General features: G+C 38.2%; 1 protein-coding gene across 1 annotated transcript; it reads right to left on the bottom strand.

Annotated features, from left to right (window-relative positions):
* Window positions 1-1,567: 1,567 nt before the first annotated feature.
* Window positions 1,568-10,088, bottom strand: LOC114281166 (putative glutathione S-transferase parA). The gene is made up of 3 exons (XM_082905836.1): window positions 9,777-10,088; window positions 7,508-7,516; window positions 1,568-2,072 (listed from the first exon to the last, which is right to left on the bottom strand). Exons 1-3 carry the CDS (start codon window positions 10,074-10,076, stop codon window positions 1,728-1,730), a joined length of 654 nt encoding a protein of 217 aa, XP_082761962.1. The 5' UTR covers window positions 10,077-10,088; the 3' UTR covers window positions 1,568-1,727.
* Between the last annotated feature and the right edge of the window lie 9,966 nt (window positions 10,089-20,054).

Consider the following 20,054-nt stretch of genomic DNA (forward strand, 5'->3'; position numbering starts at 1 on the left):
TATGAAAATGATTATGAATATGTATATGAATCTATTTCTGATTTGGAATCTGAATATGCATAAGAATTTGATTTCTGACTCTGTGATGGACATCATTCATTAAACCCGTTACTCTGTTATTATTCACGAGGCATCAGCTCACTGTTTATATGTATGTATGTAGGTGATCAGGGCGTGACGAAGCTTAGAGGTGCTTGGAATCAGTCTTTGACAGCCAACCTATGTGCCTCCCATGGAGGTTCTGGACACGTCTAGTGGTTATGGCTAAATGCATAAGTTGAAGTTTTGTTTTCCTGTTCAGCTAGACAAGCCTTTGTGTATTTTGTAAATATGGCTAAGTCCTTTTTTGTCTAGCTCATATATATGTATATATATGATGATGTGTATATGTATGCATATGAAGTTTAAAATTTTTCTGTCTCATATAAGTCTGCACAGCTCAATGGATGTTGTATAAGTGCTATTTGCTTCCGCAGTCCTTAATTATATGTTATTATGACAAGAGGCCTTTGGTAGTCTAAGGGTTACTGGCCGGTTATGACGCTAAACCTAGAGGGGCGGGTTTGGGTTGTGACACTGCTGCAGTTTGCTTGGTGATGGTTGTTCTGTTTTTTTTTTTTTTTTTTTTTGTGTGATTTCTTTGTTGTTGGTTTCTCACCAACTGTGTGCTTGTGCTAGCAAATGATTCAGTATCTTCCTTGGTGCCAACCTAGTTAGGATTGAAATAGTTTATTTTGATGGTTTTGCAGTTCCTCCTCTTTATTTATGTAATTACATATGAAATGTATGTTTTTTCTATCAATAAAATTTTTTTGGCTGATAAAAAAAAGCAAGCATTTTTATATATTTTATACATCATAATATTTTAAGTTAAAAATATGAAATTCTTTTCATTTTTTCTTAACTTCAAATTAAAGAACTTGGAGGTATTATGGAGCAAATTACAAGTTCCATTTTAATTATTTAAATCGTTCATTTTTAAGACTCTCCATGTATAGCATAATGAAAAATAATTATGCTGATCAAATAATCATAATTTTTATTTTATTTTAATTGTGGTTGTCTTTAAAAAAATATATATATTTTAAAACAGAAATGCTATAAACACTAGGAAGACTTACGTGTAGGTCGTAGTAAGTGGTTTATTATCTAATAGGTCCTATGATAATTTTTGACATTTTTTATTAAATATTATTAAAAAAAAAGTAACTAATTTACGAACTCTCTATCCATTGATATCGCAGCAGAGAACTCAGAAAAATAAAATAAATAAAGAGCAACATCTATTCAAATTCTTTAAGAAGCAGCAGCACTCACATCTGTAATTTTATTTCAGTGAGTATTTCATTAGTGTTGGGATGTGATCGGTAAGCTTTGACACCCTCCCCCATCTCCTCTTTATTGATGTTTTCCTTGGCGACTATGTTTCCTCATGTTTACATCAATAAATTTCTTTTGCCGATCAAAAAAGAAAAAAGTAACATTATTATCACATAATACCAATCTCAGAAATTATGACATCACGCTTGAACAAACGATCACGTAGAGAGTAGAATATATGAAATCCATGGCAAAGTATTATTTGTGATTAATTGTAAAAAAGTGAAAATAATTTAAAATAATTGTACTTTGATAGAGGTACAACTAGATAACAAATGATCCACTTGTATTTCAATAAAAATGACAATTATTTTAAGTTGCTTCTATTAATTTGCAATTTTTGATTTTCAATCGACTCCAAACCTTTTCCTGAGCTGCAAAACATAGTCATAGACCTTGTGAGGGTCATGGAGAGATTTGGAGACACTCTCTTTCTCCAAGCACCTCTGAACCCATGCCATCAATTTGGGGCACTGAGCTTGAATGTTGAAGTTTCCACAGGACTCATAAGAGTAGAACCAAGGGCAGTAGGGTACGAGAACTATGTCCAAGAACGCTAGGTTTTCACCTCCAAAGTATGGCCTCTCTCCCAACTCTCCTTCTAAAGTCTTCAAGCACTCTATCATCTCCTTCTTGGCTGCCTCTTGAACCTCCCCTTTGGTCATCAGTACCCTCTTCCCACTGTCATATACCTATTCATTAATCCAACATTAAATATTAATTATGTATTCAGAAAATAAAATAAGCACTCTATGATTGTTAGAATTAGAGGTATTTTTGGAACAAAAAATTGCACCTTATAAAAAATAAAATAAAATTAGCATTTTATAAATTAGCACAATTGAAATATTGAACCAAATGCATACTTTAGATACTAAAAATGTAATCAATCTTTTTTTTTTTTTTCCGAAGTGTAATTAATTTTTGAAGTCACCTTCTTGTCAATGAAATTTGTTAGTCAATCTTCACTGTATTTAAATTAATTAAATTCTGTTGTGTACTAAACAACAACCAGAATAAAAAGAAATAAAGAAAATGAGAGAATATGTTTGATTACAAAAATCAAACTTGAAATAAAAATATATAAATAAAAAACAGATTTTATTTTGTTACAAAAACAAAATTAAAATCTGAATAAATAAACAAATAAAAACAACACTGAAAGTAAATTAAATAACTTACTTGATTTAATTTCTTCGAATTATTTATCTGATCAAGTCCAGTGTTTGACACTGTGTCCTTAAGACAGATTCGTCCTCTCCACGGTGCTTTCAGAATTTGGACGTCTATCTCCCAGGATGAAATGATCTACCACAAACAATAGCAGCACTACTAATTGTTTGCCTTACGAACACAATAAGTGTTTACACTCTTTCTTTCGGAAATAAAATGCAGCAAGATGAAGAATAGAATTAACAGAGGTGAAATACGAAATTTCTGAATGCAAAATATCAAATGAGGGTGGTCCTATTTATAGATGTGAAGGTGGCCCTTGGTTTTGAATTGAACAGGTATGATACCTGTTGGGTTTTGAATTTCAAACAGATTCAACAATTCAAACAGATAGCAATTACGGGAAGGGCCCTGTTTGGGTGTGCACTAATTCCAAAACAGTTTATTTCTGTTTGAAACCGGGAAGGGCCCTGTTTGGATGAACAAAAAATCCAAACCAATTTAATTTGAATTATGGATTTTATTTTAATAAAAAATAAAATTAAATTCAAATGTTTTTGGCCCAAAAAGATTAGAAGCCCAACCCAACCACAGCCGACCGACCGACCGGACGGACGGCGGCGGCGGCGCGCGTGTGGTGATTTTTTGGTCCAATGGGTCTAGCCCATTTTGCCCATAACCTCTCCCTCTAAAACACTTGGGTACCTCTTGGGGCACACCCCAAGTATCTCACCCTAAGCCTTATAAACCCTTTCAAAACTTCCCACCAAATCAATGTGGGACAAGCCAATTTACAACCTTAAGGAATTTCCACCAAAACTCCATTTCCATGGAGCACACTTTGGCTTCAATTTCCCATTCACTCGGTAATGGTTTTGAGCAACCAAATATACCACGTGAATCACAACGCGGCATAGAACGCGTTACCACTTTGACCCGAGTAAATCGACACTCGGGGCCCACCTAAAAAATAGACCGAACTTAGGAAAAAATTCTGGTTTTATCCAGAATTTTATAACCATTTCCAACAATCCCCCACATGAATGGAATTTGATGACAACGGAAATGCAACAATATGCAGACTTTAACGAAAGAGTATAAGTCAAAAATATCTTGCATCAGGATAGGTAGTTTTCGGCTTTGAACCTTCCCTAGTGATAACCTATCGGACTTACTGGCTAACCAATGGACGCGATGCCTTGAATTGTTCAGCCGTTTGTGTAAGCCAAGACAATAGATTTCACACAAAATATCCTCTAACACATCGTGGTTCTTACTGTTGTGTTCATTTTGGCCTTGAACGCACCTGGTTTTCATAAGTGTTTCTAGAGAATTTAGCCTCTTCATTCTCATAGAACCGGCCCAAGTTCAACACTCATATAGGTGATTCTTATTGTGAGTATCTTCTTATACTCATCTTGATTTTATGTCTTAATCAAGATATAAGTAATCATTAAAAGCAAAGCTTATCCTTATACCCCTGCAGACAACATATGTTGCAGATATCACTCTCACCATAGGAATGGGTAGGAATTTTAATCCCTTGGTGATTTCTGACGAGCCATACATAACTTAGTTGTCCCTTTGAACTTAGTTCTTGGGATCTCCAGTCATATAAGTAGGGTTACCATTATGACGACTCTTATGTAATAGGCTTTAATCCCATCCCCTTTGATGAACTATACACTAGCTCTTTTGTCAAACCTTTTGTTAACGGATCCGCAATATTCTCTTTAGATTTTATATAATCTATTGAGATTATTCCGTTTGACAACAATTTCCTTACGGTATTATGTCGACGACGTATATGTCGTGACTTACCGTTATACATGTGATTCTGTGCCCTGCCTATTGCAGATTGACTATCACAATGAATGCAAATAGCTGGCACAGGTTTTGGCCACATTGGAATGTCTTCTAAGAAGTGACGAAGCCATTCTGCTTCTTCACCTGCTTTGTCTAAAGCAATGAACTCGGATTCCATTGTGGATCGTGCGATGCAAGTTTGTTTCGTGGACTTCCAAGAAACAGCAGCGCCTCCTAGAGTAAAGACATATCCACTAGTGGATTTTGAATCTTTAGTATCCGATATCCAATTGGCATCACAATAACCTTCGAGTACTGCTGGATATCGAGTAAAGTTCAAACCATGATCACGAGTAAATCTTAGATATCTAAGAACTCGAATGATCGCTTTCCAATGGTCTTCTCCAGGGTTACTAGTGTACCTACTCAATTTACTGATAGCATAAGCTATATTAGGACGAGTACAATTCATTAGGTACATTAGGCTTCCAATGATTTGGGAGTATTTTAACTGAGACACTGCATCACCTTTATTTTTCGATAAATAAAGACTGATGTTCTACAGGTGTTCTAGCTAAATTCAAATCATCCTTGATAAATTTATCAAGAATTTTCTCAATATAATGAGATTGAGATAATGCATACCCTTCAGATGTTTTAGTAATTTTCATTCCTAAAATAACATCTGCGACCCCCATATCTTTCATATCAAATCTTTTGTTAAGCATCTGCTTAGTTGATTTGATCATGTTTTGACTGCTTCCAATGATAAGCATGTCATCCACATAAAGACAAACTATGACATATCCTTGGTCAGTGTTTTTAACATAGACGCATTTGTCACATTCGTTTATCTTAAACCCATTAGTAAGCATTGCATGATCAAATTTTTCATGCCATTGCTTAGGTGCTTGTTTTAATCCATAAAGGGATTTTACAAGTCGACAAACTTTCTTTTCTTGCCCTGATACTACAAACCCTTCGGGTTGTTCCATATAGATCTCTTCATTTAGATCACCGTTTAAGAAAGCTATCTTAACATCCATTTGATGTATTTCTAAATTAAACAATGCTGCTATAGAAATAAGCATGCGAATGGATGTTATTCTTGTCACAGGAGAATATGTGTCAAAATAGTCCAGACCTTCCTTTTGTCTGTAACCTTTAACAACAAGTCTTGCTTTATACTTATCAATTGAACCATCTGCTTTCATTTTTCTCTTGAATATCCATTTATATCCAAGAGGTTTAGAACCTGGTGGAAGATCCACCAATTCCCAAGTATGATTTTGCATAATGGATTCAATTTCATTATTAACAGCCTCTTTCCACAAAGGTGCTTCAGGACCTGTCATTGCTGCCTTAAAGCTTTGAGGTTCATTTTCTAACAAGTATGTCAGAAAATCTGGACCAAAGGATTTTGATGTTCTTGCTCTCTTACTTCGTCTAGGTTCATCATTAGTTAAATCCTGTTGGTCAAGACTATTACTAGTCTCTTGTGTTTGATTGTCATTAGTCTCTTGACTTTGTGTACAATCATAAGTTCTTTTCTGTGAACTTAATTCCTGTCCTTTCTTGTAAGGAAAGACATGTTCAAAAAACACAGCATTCCTTGACTCTATAATAGTGTTCACATTTTTATCAGGTATATCTGATTTATAAGTCAGAAATCGATATGCACTACTATTCTGAGCATAACCAATAAACACACAATCTACTGTTTTTGGTCCAATCTTAGTCTTTTTAGGAACAGGTACTTCTACTTTTGCCAAACACCCCCACACTTTTATGTATTTGTAGGAAGGTGGTCGACCTTTCCATAATTCATAAGGAATGCTTTTGGTTTGCTTGTGGGGTATTCTATTAAGAACATAATTAGCAGACAATATTGCTTCCCCCCACAAGTTCTGTGGTAAACCTGAACTTAGTAACATGGCATTCATCATTTCTTTTAGGGTTCTATTCTTCCTTTCAGCAATTCCATTTTGCTGTGGAGAATAAGGGGCTGTAGTTTGGTGAATAATGCCATGTTTTGCACAAAATTCATTTAATGGTGCATCATATTCACCACCCCTATCACTTCTAACCATTTTAATGGTTTTACCAAGTTGATTTTCAACTTCTGTTTTGTAGAGTTTAAACATTTCTAAGGCTTCATCTTTACTTCTAAGTAAATAAACATAACAATATCTTGTGCAATCATCGATAAATGTTATGAAATACTTTTTGCCTCCTCTAGTTTGAATAAATTTTAAATCACATACATCAGTATGAATTAATTCTAGAGGTTCGGTTTTTCTTTCAACCGATTTAAATGGAGCCTTAGTTAGTTTCGCTTCTACACAAATTTCACATTTATGATTAGGATTAATTTCAAACTTTGGTATATGATCTAAACCAATTAATCTACGCAAAGCATCAAAATTCACATGTCCTAATCTACCATGACATAAATTTGACTCAAGAATATAAACAAAAGATGTGTTATTCTTATTCATATCAACTTTCGGTACAACTGTCATTACATTCAACTTAAAGAGACCATCACTCATGTATCCCTTACCAACATACATACCACTCTTTGTTAATACAAATTTATCAGACTTAAATACAAGCCCAAAACCATTTTTACTTAACAAAGACCCAGAAACTAAATTCTTCCGGATGTCAGGTACATGCAGTACGTTGTTGAGGGTCAGTTCTTTCCCTGATGTCATCTTCAAGATTACTTTCCCTTGTCCAGCCACAGTAGAAGTAGAAGAATTTCCCATGAAAAGTTGTTCACCATTTGCGCCTCATTGTAGGTAGTGAACATCTTCTTGTCCGCACAAATGTGACGAGTTGCTCCAGTATCAACCCACCACTCTTTGGGATTTCCAACCAAGTTAGCCTCAGACACCACAGCAGAAAGGTTGATGTCATTCACTCCGTCAGAGATGTAATCCAATTCTGTTACATTGGCCTGATTGGTGGTCTTCTTACTTGTACTTCCATGATTCTTTTTAGGGCAGCGGCAGTCAGAAGCTCGATGTCCAGTTTTGCCACAGTTATAGCATTTTCTTTTGAACTTCTTGCTACTATCGCCTTGTTTAGGACCATCTCCAGTAAACTTCCTCTTTTTGTTATGTGGTTTTTGAACTTGTTCAACCACATTAGCCTTGGATTCAATGGGATTTTTCCCATTCCTCTTTTCAGCCTTTCGGTTATCTTCTTCAATTCTTAATTTTACAATCAATTCATCCATAGTCATCTCTTTGCGTTTATGTTTTAAATAATTTTTGAAATCTTTCCAAGCCGGTGGTAACTTTTCCACTAAAGCAGCGACTTGGAATGACTCGCTAAGAGACATACCTTCTGAATGAATATCATGCAAAATTATTTGAAAACTTTGAACTTGAGATATTACCGTTTGGGAGTCTACCATAACAAAGTCCAGAAATTTACCGACGACAAATTTCTTCGTGCCGGCATCTTCTGTCTTGTATTTCTTCTCCAAAGAATCCCACAATTCTTTTGCTGTTTTCAGAGGACTGTATACATTATACAGCATATTGTCAAGGCCATTTAGGATGTAGTTTCTGCACAGGAAATCTGAATGTTTCCAAGCATCTACAGCGGCAACAACTTGCCGATCACTTTCACCCTCTTTAAGTGCTGGAGCCTCTTCATGGAGAAACCGGGCCAAATTAAGAGTTGTAAGATAGAACAGCATCTTCTGCTGCCATCTCTTAAACTCGGTACCATTAAATTTTTCCGGTTTTTCTCCATGATTGATTGGTACATGAACATGGTTATGAATAGGGACCGATGTAGGTGTAACAATAGGAGTACCACTGCCAGATGCAGTTTCAGTTGTAGTAGCCATAATCTCTGATTACAAAAATCAGAAAATATTAAAACACAAATTAATTTTCTAGTTACTAAAACCAGAAAATAATTATAATAACAAAATAATTTTAATTTTCCTTGTTACTAAAACTAGAAAAATAAAATATCACAAGAATTTTCTGTAATACCAAATAATATTCTGAATTGTTAATGACACCAGTATCGTACTACTAGTTGTTGTCAAAGAAAAGAGACAGTATATTACTACTATCTGTCAAATAGCATAAATCACTATTTGTTTTTCCAACCAGAATATTAATTTGAAAACACAGAAAATTAAATACAATGAAGATACCCAAAAAGGAATCTGTCTTAAGATTGTTAGTCAATCTTCACTGTATTTAAATTAATTAAATTCTGTTGTGTACTAAACAACAACCAGAATAAAAAGAAATAAAGAAAAGGAGAGAATATGTTTGATTACAAAAATTAAACTTGAAATAAAAATATATAAATAAAAAACAGATTTTATTTTGTTACAAAAACAAAATTAAAATCTGAATAAATAAACAAATAAAAACAACACTGAAAGTAAATTAAATAACTTACTTGATTTAATTTCTTCGAATTATTTATCTGATCAAGTCCAGTGTTTGACACTGTGTCCTTAAGACAGATTCGTCCTCTCCACGGTGCTTTCAGAATTTGGACGTCTATCTCCCAAGATGAAATGATCTACCACAAACAATAGCAGCACTACTAATTGTTTGCCTTACGAACACAATAAGTGTTTACACTCTTTCTTTCGGAAATAAAATGCAGCAAGATGAAGAATAGAATTAACAGATGTGAAATACGAAATTTCTGAATGCAAAATATCAAATGAGGGTGGTCCTATTTATAGATGTGAAGGTGGCCCTTGGTTTTGAATTGAACAGGTATGTGGCTCTTGGTTTTGAATTGAACAGGTATGATACCTGTTGGGTTTTGAATTTAGCAATTACGGGAAGGGCCCTGTTTGGGTGTGCACTAATTCCAAAACAGTTTATTTCTGTTTGAAACCGGGAAGGGCCTGTTTGGATGAACAAAAAATCCAAACCAATTTAATTTGAATTATGGATTTTATTTTAATAAAAAATAAAATAAAATTCAAATGTTTTTCGCCCAACCCAACCCCGCACCCGGATGGACGGCGGCGCGCGTGTGGTGATTTTTGGGTCCAATGGGTCTAGCCCATAACCTCTCCCTCTAAAACACTTGGGTACCCCTTGGGGCACACCCCAAGTATCTCACCCTAAGCCTTATAAACCCTTTCAAAACTTCCCACCAAATCAATGTGGGACAAGCCAATTTACAACCTTAAGGAATTTCCACCAAAACTCCATTTCTATGGAGCACACTTTGGCTTCAATTTCCCATTCACTCGGTAATGGTTTTGAGCAACCAAATATACCACGTGAATCACAACGCGGCATAGAACGCGTTACCACTTTGACCCGAGTAAATCGACACTCGGGGCCCACCTAAAAAATAGACCGAACTTAGGAAAAAATTCTGGTTTTATCCAGAATTTTATAACCATTTCCAACAAAATTTGCCCAAAACCTTGCCTGAGATTTCAGGTAAGGATCAGAAGGCAACAGAGACTTGTTGTTCCAAACGTCGTCGATGTATTGAAGGATGATCAGTGATTCACATATGGGTTTTCCATTATGAATCAGAACTGGGACCATCTTACGAACTGGGTTCATTTGTAGGAGCAATGGGCTTTTGTCTACCATGTTGTCTTCCTTGTACTCGTATTCCACGCCTCTCTCTGCTAAGGCAATTCTCAGCCTCATTCCGAAACAACTAGGCAAGATGTCGAGGAGGACAACCTCATCACCCATTTTTTTCCTAATTAGTTGAGCTCAGAGTTAGAGAATTGCCGAGGAGCAAGCACCTGTTTTATAGTTGTTTGTGCTGGTGTGAACTGAGAATTTTCGACTAACGTGATTTGAATAAATGACATGATTTAAATACTAAATTGATCGAGTTATTGTCAAAATGCATAATACAAAATTGATACGAATAAAAATTAGTTACTTAATATTATTTTTATTAAGAGATGTCATGATATTTTTAAATTTTCTTATGTAACTAGATTAAATTGAATAAAAAAATATGTAAAATATAATTTTAAAATTAATAATATTTTTTATTTAATGTAATGTATTTTTTTGTCTACTATTTTAAATTATCTAGTGAAAAATTATAAGAGAAGGGCATAGTTTTTGTAAATTGTGAAAATGAAATTAAGTTGTAATCAAAATTATTTTGAATAATTTCATCTAGTTCATATTAGTTTCATGAAAATGGTTAAAAATTAGTTCTATATTATACATTTGGTATTTTTAAATAAGACACGAAACAAATCAAATATAAATAAAAAAGTAATCCGGCGCAATAATATGATAAAAAAATGGAAAATTACAAAAAAAAAAAAAAAAAAACACTGAAGTTTGATCCTTATAACAATATAACTTCTGAATTTTTAATTTTTTCAATTTAAATTCAGAACTTTTGATTTGTTTTCAATTCAAATTATTTGCCTATTTTCGTTAAATAAAGTCGACAGAAAATGAGTATTATAGTCATTAAATTCAATAAAAATGGATATCTTATACACTTAGTGTAGCACTTGTGCCTTTTAAAGCTTTTGGTAAATGTATTTGGACTCTTTATTCGATTTTGGGAACCTTTGGTGTTATTGTACTTTAGTTTTAGAGGAGTACCAATTGATTTAAACTTGTTGGGTTTGGTTGTTCGCACTTATTCTTGTCAAAAGTTCCTTGGAGACTTAGAAATTCCATTTTAGGGTCGACACCAGCCTTCCTAGGGTCGACCCTTACCTGTTGATGAAGTTCTGGAAGTGTTGCTAGAACATAAGGTAGACACCAGACTTGGAGAGGGTCGACCCTCTTCTGTCTGTGTGTTGGTTGCTGGAACATAGGATAGACACCAGACTGGGAGAGGATTGACTCTCTTCTGTCTGTGTATTGGTTGCTGGAACATAGCGTAGACACCAGTCTGGGGTGGTGTCGACACCTTCAGTGCAGTCAATGCTTTCCCAGATTTTTTTTCCTCTTTGGTGTCGACACCACTTGCATGGGTCGACACCTGCGACTTTTTCCCAGATTTTTCTACCGGTTTGGGCCTACTTTTTGGGGATATTTTGACTAGATATTTTGAGTTGACTTTGGGACTTATATCTATTTTTGACCTAGTACTATATAAAAGCCCTCACTTGACCTTTTCTCTCACTTTTTCTTCCATTTCCTCTCTCTAAACCGTGAAACACCTTCTCTCTCTCTCTCTCAAGGCACTTTCCACTCAAAGATCCTTAGATCTACTTGTTTGAAGACCTCTACCCACCTTGCTCCTTTGAGATAAAGTGTAGAGCTTGTCGAGGGCTTCATTTTGATCGGAGCAAAGCTTTGTTTCTCCTCCGTCGACTTTTGGGTTTTTCTTCCTTCTTCCCCTTCTAAACTTGAGGTAGGGATAAACTACTCCTTGCTATGAGTTTTAACATAGATGTTTGTCATTTTGTATAAATGGTGGGTTGTGATGATTTTGAATTTGAAATTACGAAAGAGGGGTTTTCAAGTATTGAACTCTATGTGTATGTGAGACCTTGGAAAATTGGGTTGTTGGTGTGAAACTTATGAAATTGAGCCTTAGGGTTAAGGTTTGAGAAAAAGGGGCAACATGTCCAACTTGAATGTAATTCATTAATTTGTATAATTAATGTAGTAATTGTGGGAATATGAAATTGAGTCGGAAATCATGAAATTAGATGGAATTGAGATTGAATAGTGTAATTGGATTGATTAATCACTCACCTATGACAATTTTGATATTTTATCTATTGATAAATTTATTATCTGTTTAGAGATAACTGTTTTGGTCTATCGGTGGAGGATAGTCTTGATTGTTGTAGACATTGTATGATGATTAGGGAAAACTGAAACTAATCACATTGATTATGTCATTGAATATGACGGTTAGAATAATACAGCAAATGTGTGTATTGACTGATCATTGCATATGATAAGTGTTTAAATACATTGCATATATATATATTGTTTGGGAGGAGATAGGGGATGTACTCCATGGTTTGAGAGGAGATAGGGGATGGACTCTCAAACCTGTTTGGGAGGAGATAGGGAATGGACTCCACTGATACAGCAAATCTGTGTATCACTTGAAATATAGAAGTGTTGAAGTATGGAAGTGTTTTAATATGAGTTATATTCTCATGTGAATTGTGAAGTATGGAAGTGTTTTAATATGAGTTATAGTCTCATTGAATTGTTTGGCCAGGTACTGAGCCATAATTATGAAACGAAACTGTATAAGTGAAGGAAACTGAAATGAAAAATGGATGTACTTGTTGTTGAATTGAAAAGTGTTGTGAGTTGGTTCATAAGTGTCAACCTTATATCAAATGCTATTGTTTTAGTTATTTCTCATACTTGGTTTAGTATATCTCTACTGGGCATTGACTCACCCTATATGGGACATCATTTTCAGGTTCAGGTGATATGCCACCTTCAATGACATAGTTTGGGAGGCTTAGAGCTGAAGATCCCTTTTGTTGTTCACATTTTTGTGTATTACATGTAAATTCAAGCAGAGGGTTTAATGTGCATGAGTTAGTACTCTATTTTTTTTGTAACCAAGTGTTGGCTTGGAAAGTTGTAAATCCGTAGGGCATTTACTTTTGTTGTCAACATGTAATACTTTTGTGATAAATACTCTGATAAATAGATGTACACTTTATTCTCTTGAATATATTGTCAATTTCTTGTGTCATGAATGTATGAACAATGGGTTTATTTTGGGGGCGTTATAACCTGGTATCAGAGCGTACCGGGTTTGAATACTTTGGGTACGTGGGAAGTGGTTAGTACCACAATGAGTTTGTCTCGCTTGTTAGAGACTTAGGTGTAATGTTATGTACTTATGTGATAACATGTTTATGTGGCTATATGGGTATGGAATTCAGTTTCTAGGATGTTGATTGGATCCTTGGGTTTCTGAGAGTCCTATTGGAAAAGCACTTGTTCAATGCTATTTCTAATCGGAACTCTAGCAACGCCACGGGATTGTCATTATCCGGAAATGAAATTCGTAAGTGCTTATGTGATTATGTGCTTACGTGGAATGAATTACTGTTGTCCAATACTTTAGGATGCAAGTGAGATAGCTTCGGTACATTTGTGAATGTGGTAATGTTTTCGTTACCTTTATTAGGATGTCAGGACGAGGACGTGGTGGTAGGCATGGTAGGCCTAGGAGGCAGGAGATGCCTATACCGGATGAGATTCCGGCACAGCTGGAGGGTGTTGGTTAAGCCAATGTGGCCGAGCCAGTGGGTCAGCAGACCATGTGCGCCTTAGGCCGTGAGATGGCAGGAGCATTGAGAGAATCCATGGACATTCTCAGAGCTAAGAATCAAGTCCAGGCCCATGTGGTTGAGACAGGGCCTTCTTTTCTGGAGAGGGAGTTTTTCTGGTCCAATCCGGATGAGTTTGTGGGGGATCCGAAAGAGCCACTGAAGGCTGATGAGTGGCTTTAGCAGATGACGAAGACGTTTGAGATGCTTGGCATCGAAGACGGGGCTTTGAAAGTGACCTTGGCGTCCTTCCAGTTGAAGGGAGACGCGAGTCAGTGGTGGAAGTTCGTGCGAGGTTGTATTGGAGGGACTTGGGAGGCTTTCGTTCATGCCTTTCAAGAGAAATTTCTGTCTCCTGCTGTCAAGAAGAAGTTGAGGGATCAGTTCTGTCAGCTTAAGCAGCTGAGTACTCCAGTGACCGAGTTTGAGGCCGCATTTACCAGTTTGTCTAGGTTTGCACCGGAGCTAGTGGCGTCTAAGGAACGCCGTTGTCTGGAGTTCCAAAGGAAGTTGAGTCACGGACTCAAGGTTAGGGTTGTTGGGTCCATGACTCGGGAGTATGGATGCCTTGTGGATGCTGCGGCCCATATGGAGATTATTATGCATAAGGAGGAGGAAAGGTTGAGGGGCTCCAAGAGGAGTCAAAACGGTCAAGGGGACGGTAGGAGGCAGAGGGGTTCTAACCCTCAGCAGTCCCAGTGTGTTTTTGTGAGATCTACCTTTCTAATGCCGAGTTCAGGCTCTGGGAAAGGCAGTCAGGATGACTTTACTTGTTACAAATGGGGTCAGCTGGGCCACAAGTCTCCAGCTTGCCCACAGAGGGGAGAAGGTCAGAGAGCAGCTTCATCTTCGGCTCGTCCTCAGAGCCAGAGTCAAGGCAGAGGTCAGCCGATTTCTTGTTACCAGTGTGGTTAGGCGGGACACCTGAAGAAGTTTTGTCCGCAGTTGAGTGGTACATCTGGTGCATCTGGTTTGAGGCAGACTCAGAGCCATCAACCAGCTCAGTCAGTTCAGGCCTCGAGGGTCAATCAGGGAGCCTCATCGTCTCAGTCTGTACAACAAACTTATGCTCCGAGAGGTGAGCAGGTAGATCAGAGACCTTCAGGGTGCGTGTATGCTGTTACCGCGCAGGATCTTGTACCGGCTCCATCTGTTGTGAGAGGTACCTTTTTGTTTTGCAACCCGGTTGCTAATGTATTGATTGATATGGGCGCATCCTATTCCTTTATATTTGCTGCATGTGCATTTGTTTTGGGTTGGAGTTGGCACAGTTAGCTTCTCCTATTTGTGTTGTATCACCTGTTGGGGGTGAGTTGATTTTGAAACAAGGGTGTCGGGGCTGTGATATAGAGGTTACCGACCGCCGGCTTCCATTTTGTTTTGTAGTTATGGCTATGTCATGTTTTGATGTAATTTTGGGTATGGACTGGCTATCGTCATACCGGGCTATTATTGATTGTTACCGCCAGAGGGTCACTGTATGTACCTTGAGCGAGGATTGTTTCCATTTCTTGGGGGATAGGGTTGGTAGTGTTTTGCCACCAGTGTATGATCCGCGAGGATGGAGTGAGCTTAGTGGTCTTCTCGCAAGCTTTATGAGTAGTGAGTGTGATGAGATCCAGATTGAGTTACCCAGAGTGGTTTGTGAGTACTTGGACGTTTTCCCCGAGGATCTTGTTAGTTTACCACCCCATCGAGAGATCGAGTTCTTTATTGACTTAGTGTCTGGCACGGCACCGATTTTTATGGCACCGTATCGTTTTGCCCCAGCTGAGTTGAGTGAGTTGAAGATTCAACTCCAGGAGTTGCTAGATAAGGGCTTCATCTGCCCTAGTACTTTTCCGTGGGGAGCACCAGCACTCTTTGCTAAAAAGAAAGATGGGGCTTTGAGACTTTGCATTGATTATCGGAAATTGAATCGGGCTACGGTTAAGAACAAGTACCCTATGCCCCGTATAGATGATTTGTTTGACCAGTTGAAAGGGTCCCGTTGTTTCTCTAAGATAGATTTGAGATTGGGTTACCATTAGTTGAGGGTCAGGGAGGAAGATATTCCGAAGACGGCATTCCGTACGCGGTATGGCTACTATGAGTTTCTGGTGATGCCTTTTGGGCTCACCAATGCACCGGCAGTGTTTATAGATTTGATGAACCGGATATTCTGAGAATTCTTAGATCGTTTTGTGGTCGTCTTCGTAGACGACATCCTGATTTATTCACCTTCTGAGGAGGAGCACGAGGAACACTTGAGAGTGGTACTTGAGTTGTTTAGGGCCCATAAGCTGTATGCCAAGTTTGGGAAGTGTGAGTTCTGGCTAAGAGAGGTTAAATTCTTAGGCCATGTAGTTTCCGGGGGAGGGGTGTCTGTTGATACATCTAAAATAGAGACAGTGCAGGAGTGGGCACAGCCTAAGAGTATTTTTGAGATCCGCAGTTTTCTGGGATTAGCTGGGTATTACCACCGATTTGTGAAAGATTTCTCCAGATTAGCTTTGCCGTTGACTAGATTGACGCGGAAAGGGGTCAAGTTTGTATAGAGTGAGACTTGTGAAGAGTCGTTCCAAGAGTTAAAAGTTAGACTTGCCACCACTCCGGTTTTGATTATTCCGGAGAGAGGTTTGGGTTATGCAGTTTATTGCAATGCTTCACGTGAAGGTTTGGGTTGTGTGTTGATGCAAGAAGGGAAAGTGGTAGCCTATGGCTCACGGTAATTGAAAATACACGAGTGGAATTACCTTACGCATGACCTAGAGTTAGCAGCTATGATTTTTGCCCTGAAGATTTGGAGGCACTACCTTTATGGTGAGAGGTTCGAGGTGTTCTCGGATCATAAGAGTCTGAAGTATCTGTTTACACAGAAAGACTTAAACTTGAGGCAGATGAGGTGGATGGAATTTATTGAGGATTACGACTTCGAGTTGCATTATCATCCTGGGAAGGCCAATGTTGTGACCGATGCCCTTTGCTGGAAATCCATTAGTGATGTAGCTTGTATAGTCATCCGGGAGTGGAAAATGTTGGGTGCACTTGGTAAATTTGATTTGCTTTTGGGTGAATCTGTTAAGGCTACAGCCTTGTTTTCTGTAGTTGCACAGCCTACACTTGTGAATCGAGTGTTAGAGACACAGAGAGGTGACCTTGAGATAGAATCCCTCCGGGAGAAGATCTCTAGTGGGAAGGTTGAGAAGGGTTTGACTATATATCCTGACTTGAGTGTGAGGTACCAAGACCGTTTGTTTATGCCGGAGTCTTGCCGAGAGGAGGTACTTCGAGAGTTTCACCATTCACGCCTTGCGGTGCATCCGAGAGGCACTGAGATGTATCGCGATTTGGGTTGCCAGTTTTGGTGGCGAGGTATGAAGAAAGATGTGGCAATTTTTGTATCTAAGTGCCATACTTATCAGCAAGTGAAGGCCTAACATCAGAGGCCAGCAGGTTTGTTGCAACCCTTGCCTATTGCCGAGTGGAAGTGGGAGCATGTCACGATGGACTTCGTTGTAGGTCTTCCGATGACTTAGCGAGGTAGTGATGCTGTTTGGGTGGTTGTATACCGGTTGACTAAGTCGGCGCACTTTATCCCTATGTGTGTGAGAGATTCGGTAGATCATCTTGCCGACTTGTATATTCGGGACATAGTGAGATTGCACGGGGTCCCAGTGTCGATCGTCTCAGATAGAGATCCACGTTTTACTGCTAGGTTGTGGCAGAGTTTGCAGAGTGCCTTGGGCACTAGATTGACTTTTAGTACAACTTATCATCCTCAGACTGATGGGCAGTCCGAGCGTACAATTCTGATCCTTGAGGATATGCTTCGAGGCTGCGTCCTTGACTTTAGTGGGTCGTGGGAGAGGCACTTATCCTTAGTGGAGTTTGCTTACAACAACAGCTTCCAATCGAGTATTAGCATAGCACCATTTGAGGCCTTGTATAGCCGACCGTGTAGATCTCCAGTGTGTTGGGCCGAGGTGGGTGATGCACCATTATTGGGCCCGAAGTTGGTGCGAGAAACGACGGAGAAAGTTGAGCTTATCCGTAGGAGGCTTGTTACAGCCCAGAGTCGCCAAAAGAGTTATGCCGACTGTAGGCGGAGGCCTTTGGCATTTGAGGTGGGTGATCACGTCTTTCTGAAAATATCACCTAGGCGGGGTTTGATGAGGTTTGGTAAGAGTGGGAAGTTGTCCCCTCGGTTTATTGGCCCTTTCGAGATCCTTGAGAGGATCGGCGAGGTTGCCTACCATTTAGCTTTGCCGCCGCAGTTGTCTAGAGTGCATGACGTGTTTCATGTTAGTATGCTTCGGAAATACGAGCCGGATCCGTCACATGTTTTGGATTGGACCGATTTAGAGGTTGATGAGGAGGCCTCGTATGAGGAGAGACCGGTGCGGGTCTTTGATAGGCGGGATCAAGTCTTGCGAGGCAAGACGATACCCTTGGTAAAAGTTTTGTGGAAACATCGCGGGGTTAAGGAAGCCACTTGGGAACGTGAGTTGGATGTCCGTGAGAAATATCCAGACTTGTTTGTTAATGTTTAACCATGTATTGGGAATTTTGTTGTATTGATAAACTTTAAGAACATTGAATATGTCTTAAGTTGTAAAACATTGTGTATGTATCGGTTTATGGAAGTATTATTGAATATGCCTTGAAAATAAAAGTTTAACTTAACATTGTATATGTTGAATGTGTTGTAGAAATGCAAATATATCATTAACATTGATTATGTTATGGAATTGTGAGGCATGTATACTGAAATTTGTTGAATTTCGAAGAGATGCATGTTGATAATGCACGTTGTAACATATGATGTAATTTGCCTCTTGAATAGAGGTGAGATGACCGGTATTGGGTCAGGATGTTAAATATTGAATTGTAATATTGTTGAGAATTGAGAAACCATGATTTTGAAACTTATAACAAATTTCGGGGACGAAATTTCCTAAGGTGGGGAGGTTGTAGCACTTGTGCCTTTTAAAGCTTTTGGTAAATGTATTTGGACCCTTTATTCGATTTTGGGAACCTTTGGTGTTGTTGTACTTTAGTTTTGGAGGAGTACAAATTGATTTAAACTTGTTGGGTTTGGTTCTTCGTACTTATTCTTATCAAAAGTTCCTTGGAGACTTAGAAATTTCATTCTAGGGTCGACACCAGCCTTCCTAGGGTCGACTCTTACCTGTTGATGAAGCTCTGGAAGTGTTGCTGGAACATAGGGTAGACACCAGACTGGGAGAGGGTCGACCCTCTTCTGTCTGTGTGTTGGTTGCTGAAACATAAGGTAGACACCAGACTGGGAGAGGGTCAACCCTCTTCTGTCTGTGTATTGGTTGGTGGAAGATAGGGTAGACACCAGTCTGGGGTGGTGTCGACACCTACAGTTCAGTCAAAGCTTTTCCAGATTTTTTTTCCTTTTTGGTGTCGACACCACTGTTGCAGGGGTCGACACCTGCAACTTTTTCCGAAATTTTTCTACCGGTTTGGGCCTACTTTTTGGGGATATTTTGGTCTCGTTTGGGAACAGGCTAATTTAGTAACTTTTTGGCTATTTGGCTAAAATATGAGCAAAAAAAAACTAGTATGTTTGGGATGATTTTTTGGCTTTTTACGAAAAGATGTGCAAAAAGTAAAGAAAAGAGAATTTTTGATTTTTTGGTATGGATTGTTGGCTTTTTGGCTAATTTAGTAACTTTTTGGCTAAAAGGGAGGGTTCCCAAACGAGGCCTTTGACTAGATATTTTGAGTTGACTTTGGGGCTTATATCTATTTTTGACCTAGTACTATATAAAGGCCCTCACTTGACCTTTTCTCTCACTTTTTCTTCCCTTTCCTCTCTCTAAACCGTGAAACACGTTCTCTTTCTCTCTCTCAAGGCACTTTTCACTCAAAGATCCTTAGATTTACTTGTTTGAAGACCTTTACTCACCTTGTTCCCTTGAGATAAAGTGTAGAGCTTGTCGAGGGCTTTATTTTGATCGGAGCAAAGCTTGGTTTCTCCTCCGTCGACTTTTGGATTTTTCTTCCTTCTTCCCCTTCTAAACTTGAGGTAGGGATAAACTACTCCTTGCTATGAGTTTTAACACATATGTTTGTCATTTTGTATAAATGGTGGGTTGTGATGATTTTGGGGAGTTAGGGTTTTGAGTTTGAAATTACAAAAGAGGGCTTTTCAAGTATTGAATTCTATGTGTATGTGAGACCTTGGAAAATGGGGTTGTTGGTGTGAAATTTATGAAATTGAGCCTAAGGGTTAAAGTTTGAGAAAAAGGGGCAACATGTCCAACTTGAATGTAATTCATTAATTTGTATAATTAATGTAGTAATTGTGGGAATATGAAATTGAGTCGGCAATCATGAAATTTGATGGAATTGAGATTGAATAGTGTAGTTGGATTGATTAATCACTCACCTATGACAATGTTGATATTTTATCTATTGA

The sequence above is a fragment of the Camellia sinensis genome, chromosome 14, assembly GCF_055761805.1.
Source record: "Camellia sinensis isolate YWXY chromosome 14, ASM5576180v1, whole genome shotgun sequence".
In the NCBI taxonomy this organism is placed as follows: Eukaryota; Viridiplantae; Streptophyta; class Magnoliopsida; order Ericales; family Theaceae; genus Camellia; species Camellia sinensis.